Source organism: Polistes fuscatus, unplaced genomic scaffold (assembly GCF_010416935.1).
Source record: "Polistes fuscatus isolate 324 unplaced genomic scaffold, CU_Pfus_HIC Scaffold13, whole genome shotgun sequence".
In the NCBI taxonomy this organism is placed as follows: domain Eukaryota; kingdom Metazoa; phylum Arthropoda; class Insecta; order Hymenoptera; family Vespidae; genus Polistes; species Polistes fuscatus.
The window spans coordinates 4,608,758-4,623,538 of NW_025113031.1; the positions used below are offsets into that span (position 1 = coordinate 4,608,758).

General features: G+C 29.2%; 2 protein-coding genes across 13 annotated transcripts; both read left to right on the forward strand.

Annotated features, from left to right (window-relative positions):
- The first annotated feature begins 108 nt into the window (after positions 1-108).
- On the forward strand, positions 109-3,255 carry LOC122513879 (TBC1 domain family member 19). Of its 2 annotated transcripts, XM_043630379.1 has the most exons (12): positions 110-553; positions 630-752; positions 867-1,071; positions 1,149-1,236; positions 1,301-1,361; positions 1,434-1,461; positions 1,522-1,664; positions 1,740-1,814; positions 1,877-2,111; positions 2,239-2,440; positions 2,518-2,704; positions 2,784-3,255. In XM_043630379.1, exons 1-12 carry the CDS (start codon positions 452-454, stop codon positions 2,850-2,852), a joined length of 1,518 nt encoding a protein of 505 aa, XP_043486314.1. In that variant the 5' UTR covers positions 110-451; the 3' UTR covers positions 2,853-3,255. The 2 variants fall into 2 exon arrangements, with proteins under 2 accessions (XP_043486313.1, XP_043486314.1); XM_043630378.1 differs by having other exon boundaries at positions 109-553; positions 1,434-1,664.
- On the forward strand, positions 2,901-14,759 carry LOC122513877 (coronin-7). Of its 11 annotated transcripts, XM_043630369.1 has the most exons (19): positions 3,401-3,741; positions 4,330-4,564; positions 4,641-4,789; positions 4,880-5,066; positions 5,160-5,457; positions 5,530-5,785; positions 5,866-6,018; positions 7,181-7,555; positions 7,885-8,509; positions 8,640-8,753; positions 8,827-8,997; positions 9,086-9,527; positions 9,603-9,741; positions 9,812-10,018; positions 10,114-10,249; positions 10,325-10,458; positions 10,757-10,846; positions 11,233-11,279; positions 14,629-14,759. In XM_043630369.1, the coding sequence occupies exons 2-18, from the start codon at positions 4,405-4,407 to the stop codon at positions 11,239-11,241; spliced, it is 3,645 nt and encodes a 1,214-aa protein (XP_043486304.1). In that variant the 5' UTR covers positions 3,401-3,741; positions 4,330-4,404; the 3' UTR covers positions 11,242-11,279; positions 14,629-14,759. The 11 variants fall into 11 exon arrangements, with proteins under 11 accessions (XP_043486302.1, XP_043486310.1, XP_043486309.1 ...); XM_043630374.1 differs by lacking the exon at positions 10,757-10,846 and having other exon boundaries at positions 3,400-3,741; XM_043630370.1 differs by lacking the exon at positions 11,233-11,279.
- Positions 14,760-14,781: the final 22 nt, after the last annotated feature.

Consider the following 14,781-nt stretch of genomic DNA (forward strand, 5'->3'; position numbering starts at 1 on the left):
TTAACTCACCTTATTTATTTGATTTATTTACTAATCGATTCACAATTATTTTAATTTTAATTTTCTTCATTAAAATCTTTGATTAAATAAATATTTTTTAACCTCATTGAAAATATTCTTATTCTTGTCGTATCGAATCGCGTTGGATTTTAAACATTTTCCCGCTCGATGTTACAACCAATGGCAGATAAATCGTTTCCTTAATTTAATATCGTTATTCGATTATTATAAAATCGATTCTAACGATTTTTGTAATAGTCATGTGATCTTCGATCGATATGAAAACTTCATACATAGCACTTTGGTTTACATGGGTATTTCGTATCGTTTTTAGGTGAGTATAAATATAGAAAGTGTTTCGTTGCGATGGCGGGAAGGTTTATTTACAAATGGCGTTTCATCGGTAGTAACATGATGGTCTGATTATCTAAAATATTTAAAGAAGAAAACGATGGAGGAATCTAAAGAAAATTTCATTGAAAAATCAGCTGAACGATTAACCAAAAATGTACAAAATATGGCTAATTATCGAAGCCTTTATAATGAAATTCAAGTAAGTATTGTACTCATATACTACATGCATCAATTGAATTTTTTATTTTAATTGGTTTTTTTTCCATTATTTTCAGAGACTAGTTGCTTCGACTGTTGTAAAAAAAGACGATTTTAAAAATACTCTGATCGATGCTCTCAAAGTAAATGGTTTAGAAACTGAGCTTAGAAATACTGTGTTTCATTGGGTACGATCACAGGTACATTTTTATTTATTAATGTATGTATTCATTTTTATTTTTTTTGAGGGGTTATTTTGTTTATACGTTTAATATTTAATTGTAAATATTTTTATACAATTTTTATTCAAATAGGATTCGTTGAGATCGAAACCAATACTCACTGAAAATACTGATTTGACTTACTTGAAAAAAGTTCAAATTCAATGGGAACGTCGTATTCAAAAATCTTTAAATTCCATGTGCATTGAATTAAACGTTCCATTAGCTCGTATAAGACCTAGTGCAGATAGAGAAGAACTTGCTGAGAAATGGAACGAACTTAGTACTTACGATATTGGTAAAAAAAATAATAAAAAATTATTTTCATAAATAATTCATATTATTTTAATGTTAATAATTAAATTATTTGCATAGATCTGTCTCGATACAGGCCATTGTATGCTCCAAAAGATTTTTTAGAAGTATTGTTTTCTATACGAGATCCAGCATTTAAAAAACATCCGTATGTATACATAAACAATTAAATAAACAATATAGTGATTAAAATAAATTTTGATATTTTTTAGTGAGGAATTAAATTGGGATTTCAGTCACATACAAATTCGTGTAAGAACACTTGCAGAGCTGGTATGTATTTTTTAATTAACATCGTAAATAATTGTGCTACCAATATAAATAATATTTCATAAATATCGACAGAGATGCTTGTACGTCGAACTAGCTCAAGGTATGCCTTTGCTTGGTGTTAATCCTGATATGCCAGCTACAGGAAATTTCTTAAATTTAGAAGCCGAAAGAACTCATATAGGTGAAAAAGTATTAAGTACAAATTATGTGCCAATTGCACAGGAATTTTTAAAGAAAGGAGCACCACGTGCTTTAAGAGGACGTCTTTGGTCTCTTGTTTTAGGATCAGCCATTAAAGATAATGTATGTAATATATGCATCTCTCAATAAAAATTTAAATTTTTGTATTTAAAAAAATCATAACTTCACATATTATAGGACATCGAATATTACGAGGAATTGAAAACTATGGTCTTGCAATATGACATTATTGTTGATAAATTAATTATAAAGGTAATATTCTACAGTTAATTTTTTTTAAATGATTTACATCAATTATGGTTTTTATATTTTAGGATGTACAATTAACAGCGAGTAACGACGATCAATATTTTGTTTTCGAAGATGTTCTTTATAAAACGATGCTGTGCTTTTCAAGGGACTCGGAAGTATTAACTCCGGTTACTACCGACAGAAGTGCAGGTGGTCAAGTGATACATGCGGTTTTACAAGGGAAACCTGCAACCCTAGAAAATACTTTAGTATTCCCTCCAAGTGGTGTAATACCATTCCATGGATTTACTATGTATGGTAGGGAAATTAAGAATTATTCATTTAATTATTTAGAAGATATTTGATATTTTCTACGACCTATCATACTTATAAAAATAATATTTAATATTTCATATGCATAAAGTAATTCTTTTTTATTTTTAAGCTACTCCATTCTGTTATTTGTACGACGACCCATGCATTATGTATTATACATTTCGAGCATTTTATTTACGTTATTGGTTTCGTCTTCACACAGTCTCGAGTCACGAGCAAGGTATAGTTGCATTATGTTTATTATTTGAAAGATTATTGCAATGCTATGAACCTTTATTATGGGCCCATTTTAAGAACATCCATTTACAACCGTAAGTTTCCTATATATCTTTTATTTAATTATTATATTATATATTTATTGATATAATTTTTTAATTTAATTTTATAGAATTAAAGTAGTATTCAAGTGGTTGATGAGAGGCTTCAGCGGTTACTTACCACCCGAGCAATTATTATTTTTATGGGATTTAGTATTAGCATATGATTCTTTAGAAATAATAGCTCTTCTTGCAGTGACGATTTTAAGTTTTAGAAAAGATAATTTGATGCAGGTTAATACTCAGCACAACGTTGAAGTAAGAAATCAATATGGATATATATCTAACAATTAAAAAATAAATCAATGTTATCATTCACAAATTATATGTTTTTTAGGCTGTCTTAGCAGATTTATCATCGTTAAAAGTGATACCCTTGTTACAATTAGTCTTATTGAAAGAATAATTAGATTGCTTTGATTGAAATAGAAAAAAACTATCGTCAAGCTTGCGTCAAATTTGAATGACTTTCGAAACGCCTGTAGATCTGCAACCCGTTCTACATGTAAGCGAAAATGCACATTTTCAAAACACCAATAACTTTTTTTGATTACATTTGATTAGAATTTGTAATGCATTATTATTGATTATAATCATGTAGTATACATTTACATTTACATACTGATTTAAATCGTCTACGTTGACAAAAAGAACATATGTAAGTTTATTGAGAGGGGTGGACATGCCTGTTTCCGGCCAATGGAACACGATCGAAACTACAAGCTACGCTCACACACGTAATTGTATAAGCAGTCATTATGACGTCATCGTTGGAATCATACAATAAAACAGTTTAAAGCAATTAAAAATTATCCTCGTTTGTGGCATAATTTGTAAGAAGCAACGATTAACACACATAATCATAATAATTTAGGTATATAAAAATTTGTTAACTATTGTTTTATCTTTAGTTTGATGTAAATATAAAAATAAGATAGAGTTTTTTAAAAAATATAAAAATATACATTTAACAATTTTTTTAAATGTATAATTGAATTTGAGGAAAGAAATTATGTTAAAATCTGTAATATTTGTATCGATGTGTCGATTCTCGAAAGTAGTGTAAGTTGGATGACGTCGATTCTCAGATGCGCGAACTCTCTGTAAAAAGCTTTGTACTAATCGAGCATACCCTGTAGTGTTCGTGCGATGCACGAAAGCAGAGACGCCTACTACTTGCTGTCGCCAATTGTGTTTATATAGTTGTACTCTAAATATCCTATCATCTCTCTCTCTCCTTTTAATTAATTTCAAGTGATAATTTGTCGCTGAATTAGTGTAATAATCGATAAATTGTAAGTAATAGTAATTAAATCTGTAATGTGAACGTGTTAAAATCCTTTTTTTTTTTAAATGTAATAGAATATGTCTATGTATATGTACGTGCGTTCTCTCTTACCGTGTAGAATTGTAGTTATTAAGGGTGGGGTGGTTTTCACCCCCAAATTATTAGTCATACTCAAGTTTGTGTCACTGGCTGTAGTCCCCGGTTCAGCGTTCTTTACAAATAATTCGATTACCGTCGAATTGACGTTTTAGTTTTATCTTTTTGGTCTTTCAAACTCGATAATGAAAGTGGTAATAAGTCTTGTTAATCATAGCACGTCGATCACCGCCCATTGAAACAGGACGAAACATCTGGATCGTTTGTTTTATCGAATATATCATAAATATATGTATTTCCGCTTTTTCTTTTCTTTTTTTTTGCTTAGATAATGATCTGTGAACTCATAGACAGATATATATATACATATGTATATACATATACTTATATACCTATTATATATATGTATATATATATGTATATATATACAAGAAATTAAAATACTTTTTCAATAAAATAATTTTTATTCTCTTTCCTATTTATTTTTTTTTCTCTTCAGGCTTGCATTGTTCCATAAGATTACATGATTTAAGAGCAATTTAAATCGAAGAGAATTCAAAGATAACATCACAAGATGGCTTGGCGTTTCAAAGCATCAAAATATAAAAATGCTGCACCTATCGTACCTAAACCAGAAGCATGTATTCGAGATATCTCGGTAGGGTCCTACCAGACTTATGGGAACAATATTACAGCTTCCGCTGCATTCATGGCATTTAATGTGGATCATAATGGTATTTTCGATGATAATAATAGTTATTATACATTGTGTATATATGTTTCAAATACTATGTCATGTATTTCTTGTAGGATCTAGTTTGGCTGTATTACCACTGGAAGATTGCGGAAGAAAAAGTAAAACTATGCCATTGTTACACGCTCATGCTGATACTGTGACCGATATGGAGTTTTCACCTTTTCATGACGGCCTACTTACTACCAGCTCACAAGATTGTTTGGTAAATTTAATTAATTTGATTAATGTTGTATATGTGGTATATTTTTTTATCTTTTTTCTATAACAATAACATTATTTTCTTATCTATTAGGTAAAGTTGTGGCATATTCCAGAAACTGGATTAGAAGAATCTCTTTGTAATCCTGAATGTACATTTTCTCATCGTCAAAGAAGAGTAGAAGCAGTTTGTTGGCATCCAGCTGCCGAACATCTTTTAACAACTGCCTCATATACAACTTTAACTCTTTGGGATGTCCTTTCTCAACAAGAATTATTTTGTAATAGAAACATTTTATTATTATACAATTATAATTTTATTTTACATACAGTAGTTTGTTTAAGATCTAAAATATTTTTTAATTATTTTGCAGCTAATAGTGATCATACCGAAGTAATACAATCATTAAGCTGGAAACAAGATGGAACTATTTTAGCAACGTCTTGTAAAGATAAACAAGTACGAATTATTGATCCTCGTGCATCAACGTGTGTTGTTAATTCATGCTCGAGTCATATGAGTATCAAGGATTCCAGAATTGTATGGTTGAATAACTCTGACAGAATATTAACTACAGGATTTGATGCGGCACGTCTGAGACAAGTATACATAAGGGATTTGAGGCATCTTAACGAACCAGTTAAAACATTGGAATTAGATTGCAGTACAGGGTATGAATTAATTGTAATTGTTATTAATCAACGCATAGAATAGCTATTAAAATTTAATATATTTTGTTTTAGGATCTTAATGCCTCTTTTTGACCCTGATACAAACATGCTATTTCTTGCGGGTAAAGGAGACACCACTATCATGTACATGGAAGTTACGGATAAAGATCCTTACTTGGTAGAAGGAATACGTCACAGTGGAGAACAAACTAAAGGTGTGTGTCTGGTACCGAAAAGAGCACTCAATGTTATGCAAGCAGAAGTCAACAGATTATTGCAACTCACATCCAATATGGTTATTCCCATCATGTATCAAGTACCTAGAAAGGTAAATAGTATTTTCATTTAATAAAATACTGAGCACATTTTATTATATATTTATTTTAATTTATTATACTTATTTTTTAGACATATAGAGATTTTCATGCTGATATTTATCCTGATACTAATGGTTCTGTCGCTCAAAATAATGCAGCAGCATGGATCAAAGGCCATAACGCACCTGTTCCAAAAATATCGTTAGATCCTGCCAAGAGAACCAAAGGTGAAGACCCCATAACTGTAAGTAAACATTTTTCCAAATAAAAATCTATGTGTCATTTAATAAATTATTACAAATATATTGTAGATTATATATTTTAAGATTTAATGCCATCTCATTTTGTATTAAGCGTTCATTTTTTCGATATACGCACGTTTTTCAATGCTTCTGTATGCCTGTACTTATATAGCAAACAAGAGATAAGTGCTGACAATTTAATTACATTTTATAGAAACACACGCTTTTAGAAAAATGTTGTTATAAATATTGTTGAATGTTTTTTATCAAATTTATTCGTTTTTTTTCGTTTTTTATTAAGAAAACATATTTTTTGTGTTTGCTATATACCTAAATTATTTTGCTGTGTGACTCGTACCTCTTGTATAATTATTTATAATATATTTATTCTTCATATTGCAACATTCGTGTAAATGTAGCAAGGTATTTATTTGTAAACTATATCATGCATATTATGCATGTACTCAGAAAAAGTATTATTTTCTAATATATTTACATTGCTATATTTACATTATTAAAAAGTATTTAAATATAGTTTAGGTATTTCAAGGATTAATGGACATATATGTATACATATATATATGTATGCATATACATACAAATATATATATATATATATACATATATAAATGAATTGTACTTTCCCAGAATATGCATATGTCATTTTTATTTTCTTTCATTTCTCTTTTTATATTTTTTGTATATTTTTCATATTTCAGATATCCAATGTATATTTTATAGTTAATACATTAGCACTATTGAAAGTGTTATTCCTGGCACGTGTAATTGTAATGGCAATTGATGTTCTATAGCTTAATCTATCAGCGTAAGTAATATTAAGTTCGCGTAAAACTAAGTTATGTATTTTTTATGATTTTCATTATTTTCTATATGCTCAAATACATACATAGAGTAGTTTGATAATATATATATATATGAATTAGATTAGTTGGTACATTTTATTTAGTTTCTGTTACGAAGTAAAATAGATAGAAGTGTTTTTGTGTGTATGTATGAAAAAGAAGCTTGTAGATATTATTATTATATATATATATTTATATAATATATATAATTTAATATAAACGCAAATTAGAAAATATGCAATTGGACATTCATACGTGGTTTGACTAGTTTGCGTCATTAAGGAATTTACCGTACCTTTAGGTACACAAAGGAAATTTAACAACACTTAAAGAAAATCAACATGAAATTAAAGTGGAATCAATCAAGTCTCCTAAATCAATAACTATCGCAACGCCAAAAGGATTTTGCAAAGCTCAAGGTATCAATCACGAAAAGGAGAAGAACTTAGAGAATGATATCGAGAAGATCGAAGAAAATAAAAAGATAGAGATAGAAGATGAGAAGATCAAAATGCAGAATGGTGGACAAACAATACCGCCAAAGCCTTTACCCAGAGCATCAAGAACTAACAGCGTTTCCGAGGATGAGCCTAAACCCGTAGCACGACCGCGTACATCACCAAATCCAGGATCCGTCGTTACGTCTGTCAATCCAAACGCAATCAGCGGATACAAGGTTGTAAATTAGTTACAAAAGAAAAGAACAAAAAAAAAATCAAGCACAGGCGTTTATTTTGTATGTGTGATTTCGGTGTGCGTTTTCATCTTTGCCATTTCTTTTCATATATCATCATATTTTTATAAACACATTTTTTTCTAACACTTATAATTATATTTTAATTGTTAATGACTCATATCATAATCATATCGTAATCATATTCAAATTATTATGATTTCGCAACTACAAATTAATTTGTTTTCTTGTAGAATTAATGAAACAAATTGTTTTCTAATGTTATTTGTAAAACAAAGGATCAATATATAAATATTTTTTTCTTTCCACAGCCTCGCCTTGGACCAAAACCATTTCAGGCAAAATCTGGTAGTCAGGAATTCTCTTTTGACAAGGTCTTCTCTGTGCCAGTTGCACCAAATAATGATACAAATGGTTATCCAAATGATATTGGTATCCCTATGGATAATGCTACCGATCCCGAGAAATCACCAACGTTTTCTAACGAACGTATGAAGGAGGCAGAGAATGGAAAAAGTGATTCTAGTTCATTGGAAGAGGATGCGAATTCAAGCGACTCTGGATATAAACCTAAAACCCCAAGCACGGCAGAGAGGCGAAAAGTTTTTGAAACTAAAGTTAAGGATGAATCGCCTGAGAATGAAGACATTGGCGGTTTTGAACGTGGTAATGTTAATAGAAACTCAATCGCAGAAAGGCGACGTTTGTATGAAAGTAGATCTGTATCTGTAACTGATGGAAATTTAGCCGAGAAAGCAATGGGATCGCCGACGATGTTACGAAGACGAGATTCTTTCAAAACTAAGAGCGAGGTAATTAAAGAAGACGACGTTAAGAAAGTTGTACCAATGTTGCGCCAACAAAGTATGGATCCACGCTTGGAAAAGGTTGAACCAATTACAACACCAACTCCTAAAAGAACATCCACAGTATTTGGTATAAAATCATATATAAAACAATTTCAATAATATATATATATCTATATTAATATATTAAAATATTTTAATGTTATATTGTATATAAAAAAAAAATTTTAAGTATCTAGAACTAATATTTTTATTTATAGGTCGAGTATCCAAATTCAGACATCTTAAAGGTACACCTGGTCATAAATCAACTCATATTGAAAACGTAAGAAATATTAGTCGCCAGATATCAGGAGAATGCGATGGTTTTCATGGTATGTATGTGTTTGAAAAAGAGATAGAAACTTTCTCATTAAACAAATCTGACGAGTGTAAAATCAATTGTAGCCAATTCCGATCGCGTTGCTGTACCTCTGAGTGGACCTGGGGGAAAAATTGCAGTATTAGAATTGAAGAAAACAGGTAGATTGCCTGATGGTGTTATGCCAGCATTAGTTCATGGAGCAACAGTGATGGATTTCCAATGGGATCCATTTAACAATCAGCGATTGACAGTCGGTAAATTAAAGAAAACAAATTCACCTAACATCTAATAATAATAATAATAAATCTTTGATATATATTATAATAATTATTTATTATTCAGCATGCGACGATGGAATGATCAGATTATGGGAAATACCTGAATCTGGATTAGCAGAGCCAACGAATGAACCAAGTCACGTAATAGAAGCACACGCTGATAAAATTTATTTAATAAAATATCATCCATTAGCATCTGACGTACTCGCATCAGCATCGTACGATATGACAGTTAAACTTTGGGATTTATCACCTTTAACATCAGGAGAATCAAATCAGTTATCAAAGATAACATTGTTAGGACATACAGATCAAATATTTAGTTTAGCATGGTCACCATGTGGACAGTATCTTGCTAGTGCATGCAAAGATGGAAAATTACGGATTTACAAGCCAAGATCCAGTGACGTGCCTATAAAAGAAGGAAAAGGACCAGTAGGTACTCGTGGTGCAAGAGTTATATGGGCATTGGAAGGCAGATACCTTGTTGTAATGGGTTTTGACAAGTATGTTGACTTCAATCATTAAATTATTTCATTTTGATATATGTATAATATTTCTGTACTATTCTTTTCTTTTAGGGTCTCTGAAAGGCAGATAATGGTATTTAAAACTGATAATCTTAATCAGCCTTTGAATACAGTCGGATTGGATGTTTCTCCTGCGATTTTGATGCCATATTACGATGAAGATAGTTCAACTTTATTTTTAACTGGTCGTGTAAGTTTTTCTTTCTTTTTTTCAATTTTATTCAGATTAGATCATTGCTTTATCGAAAATATACTTTTAGGGCGATTCTACCATATATGCTTACGAAGTTACGGAAGAAGCTCCTTATTGTTGTCCTCTGAGCCATCACCGATGCAGCAGTTTGCATCAAGGGTTATCATTCCTTCCTAAGAATAGATGCGATGTCGCAAGCGTAGAATTTGCGTCTGCTTTAAGGCTGACAAATAACACTATTGAACCATTAAGTTTCACGGTGCCACGTATAAAGGTATTTCGAATGTTTTTAACGTTTAAAACAGTTTAACGTTTTAAACAATTAAAATTGTTGTAAAATTAATAATTAATAATTAATATAATATTTAGAGTGAATTATTCCAAGACGATCTTTTCCCACCAACTAAAATTACATGGAAGGCAGCATTAACTGCCAATGAATGGTTTAATGGAATTAATAAACAGGCCTCTAGAATAAGTCTTAAACCACCTGGTATGGATAACTGTAAGTATAATTATTAATTTGCAAATAATACATTAATTAATAGTATATAATAAATATAATTTGATATCTATATAGTAACAGAGAATCAAGGACAACCAGCAGTTACTGTGCCATCTGCAACAAAACAATCAACAGGCCCATTTTCAATCTCTTCGCAACCCTTCAGTAGGCTTGGTTGGAACACAGACGTAAGAGCAAAGCAAGAGGAGGTAAATTAATATTATTATATTTATTATTATTTTCTGCACGTATAATTTTTTCTCTGAGAATCACATATTGAAGAATGATTTATATTAATGATAGTAGAACCACGCGTAGAAGTTATGTGTGTTTGATATAGTCGTGAAAGATTACAAGCATGCTTTCAAATTTTCACTTTGACAAATGAAGATATATGAATATCGATAAAAAATACACGTATTACTTTCATCTCACATATCGAGCAAATATTTTTTTTTAGTTATTTTATGTCTCTCAGTGTATTGCATAATGTGTGTAATGTGGTAGATCCAAAAAACAATGAGCAACAATGTGGGGGATGTAATACAGTGCTCTTTGGAACAAGACCACATGGAGGGTGTGGAAGAGCACGAATGGGTAGGTTCATCATTCGTTGTTATGCAGTATTAATTATTTATTATTATATTTCTTGATTTGCTCTTCAATTATGCACCTTATTACGTTTTTTTTATATTCAGTATATTACAAAATTGAGACGAAAAAAAGAAAAGAAAAAAACATGAGTTTATTTGAATATTTTGCTTGCTATTCTCGAAGGAGACTTATCACATTTGAATTGATTTATTAGAAGTTATTATTATATTAGTAATTAGTTTTTGGCTGTGCTATTTCTATGCTTTTTTTTTTTATTAATTCCAATTTATTCTTTGCTAATTCATTTTCTATAGTCTCTCATTTCATTTCTCATCTTTAAATATGTTATATTCTAGTATAATGGCACGAAATTATTTTTTATATTACAGGATGAGTAAGGATTAATGACGTACTGGTAGAGTATTTTAACTAAATGGTAAGATAGGATCTAGATATATAGAAATTTAAGCCATAAGTTATTAATTATGTTGAGAATGGAGGCAGGGGATGTGTCCTAATGTTACTACATGCTGGGCAGAAGAAGTTTTACATTTTGAGAAATACTTCCAAAGATTTACCTTCTAAGAGCAAAAAGAGACAAAACGGGATGGTGTCTAATTTTTTATGTTTTAAACACTATTACGTATTTTTTAGCCATTTTATATACGAACAATTTTATAAACATATAAACGTAAAAAAAATTCCGCGAAATAGTGTAAATATTCAGGCTTTGTATTTGAAGTTTAAAAAAGAAAATGGAAAACACGAAGGAAAAAAAAAAGACAAAAAAAAAATACGAAGGAACCGACTGAAATTTTGTGAAAGTCACAAAACTACACGAAACTTTTGTAAAACTCTTAAGGATTATTGATGGATTAATATTTCTGTTCTTTTTTTTTTATCTTATCTTTATTTTTTTATATATATTTTGTTTATTTATATATATTATATATTCATATAGGAGATGCGTGATGATACTTCTAGTCTTAAATAATTGTGCTTTTTTTTTTATTTTATTTTATTTATATGTGTATCTCATGCTGCATATAATTATTATTAAAACAGTGTCATATGTTAAATACGATATAATTAACTTGATTATTATGAAATGAAATGAATTTTGTTAAGTAGCAAGGAATGATTTTGAAGGAAAAAAAGAAGTTTATGTGCAAATTTTATTATTTGCTAAATGCGTGATAGATCTTAAAAAAAAATCATATTATTAAAGTGAAATATTAAAAAAAGAAAAAAAAAAGAAAAGTATCGGTTAAAATACACATACATACACACACGTATATATTATCCTAAATGCAGAATGAAAGATATCGATTTAAAAAAAAATAATTCTGTTGTATTTATATATTATATATATATTATATATATTATATATATAAGATTACTATAATTATGATGATTTAACTTATAATATGCCGATGAAACGAACGCGCAAAAAAAATACGTGCCATTGATAAAAAGCCAAGAGAAAGATAAACTTTCATCGACTAGTGATAATAATTTAAAAAAAAAAAAAAGAATAAAATAATAATAATAATTGTTCCCTGGTGTGTTGCAAAATAGATATTAATTAATATCTTAGGCGATGCACACATTGGTATTGAAACAATGATTTTTCTAGGAAAATGCAATATAACATTTTAAATTAGGAAAAAAATTAAAAAGAAAGGATAAATTTATAATGTCTATCACAGAGAATATTAACAAAAAATTAGAAAAAGAAAAAGAAAGAAAATTTTCCTCAAGAGACATGATTGTCGTAAATTCTTATAGCACGTTTTTGCAACTTCGTACGCGTAACGCACACATACACACACCACATACACACACATATACGAAATACGTTCTAAGAAAAAAAGGATAAATAGTTTTAACGAGGAGGATATACGTATCAAGTATTAAATTATAATATTTAGTAATTTAGTCGTGTAAAAGAACAAAAAAAAATACACATAGAAAGAAAAAACTAACACGAAAGAAAGAAAAAAAAAAGAGAGAGAAGAAAGACGATATGGTGGAGTGATTTGATATCAGATAATTACAGTTATTTCCTGTATATCTCTCGGATGTGGTCAAGTGGTAAACTTTTATACACATTTGTATCTCGTAGCAATGCATTTATTTTCAAATATGTATCTAAGAGAAAGGAAAAATATCTCGCGCGACATTTTCTTAAAATACAATAAATAAATACACATGTATATCATAAATATATAAATGCATACACAGTGTATTTGAATGAGGGGAGTGGGACTCTCTTTTGATATACAAGAATTTTTCATATTGGTGTGAGTCGTGAGTTGTTTGATCTACATATTTGTAAACGATATTATGGTGCTATAGTACATTTGATAAATTCTTATTTATTATAGCCCTGAGTGAATTGCAATTATCACAGCTATTGTGTCTAACACATACATACATACAACGTACAACATACATACATACATACATACATACATACATACACTAAACACATGGATAAATATATACTTTCGTATCGTCGAATTAATGAGTGCTTATAATAAAAAAATAAAAAGAAAAAAAAAAGAAGAAAAAATATGAAGAAAAAAAAAGATAATAGACCATATAATTAACAATATCTCAGAAATTACCTAGGGCACAGTATTTTATGCTAATTCTTTTAAAAAATAAAAGATGGAAAAAAGGAGAAAAAAAAAAAGAATATCCAACGAGGTGCCAAAAGAAAACACATAAAGACTTGGTATTTAAAACTGAAAAAAAAAAACTAAAGAGAATAAAAAAGTAATGACGGGCTAGTAATTATGTGTTAAACAAAAAAATTGACGATGCAATTTATAATTATAAAAATACATACACCTTCGCAGGCATGTTACACACATATTCACACGGTATTTAAATTTACTATCGAATTTTTGGTGAAAGTGATGAGTATATATTTACATACTATATTATATTTTTCTCTATCATACGAGATCGCGTATCTTTCTCAGTCCTGTTTATATTTTTAGAGACTTTAAGGTAATTTTACACTCGACGATATTCAAATTAAAAAACTAACTATCACATTGTCAATCACGAAAAGAAACTATAATTGTGTCGTCCATATTATTATAAGTAATTCAATCTTTTTCTATTCTCTTCGTACGAAGTAACCATCCATAACAAAACCAAAAACTAATCTCTGTAGTGTTGAGAAAAAAAAAACAGAAAAAGTAGAAAATCTACTCAATTTATATTAGTCGGAATGAATGAATTTTTTCAGTTATTATTTTTCTATGCCATTATACTCTTTTCCTTGTAATACTGTATTTAAATATCATATATGCATATAACTTATTGTTAGATCTCTGTATTTCGATTGCTGCACAGCTTATGTATGAATAATTATACTTTCTCGTCAATGAAAAAAACATTTTCATTGTTGGTGTAGTATAAACCTACTCTCTCTCTCTCTCTCTCTCTCTCTCTCTCTCTCGGAAAACAGAAAGACTCGCGTGAGCGTTTTTTTGAATCATATATTAAAAAAAAGAATAATAGTATTAATAATATTAATAATAATAATAATAAAATACAGAAATTTATCGGTCAACCTTGTGCGCTATGTCCAATAGTTATTTAAGTAATTCTATCATGTAGTAACATACCTTTATATCGATCTTATACCTTCTATGTATATCATCTATAAAACCTTTTTACCAAATATGTAAATTGCATTTTCGACTTTTACCTTTTATTCGTTATTTAGTCATATATGTTATATGTATTTAATATATTTTCAACTTCAGGAAACCTAATCGCGAGCTTATTGCATCGACGAAAGGACCATAAAGTATGAGGTGGATGTTTGCACGACCTTAAAGAAAATAAAATTAATGCATATATGTAGATGCTAATAAAATGTCTTATGGCACATTTACATATCTTCTTAATATTTTATT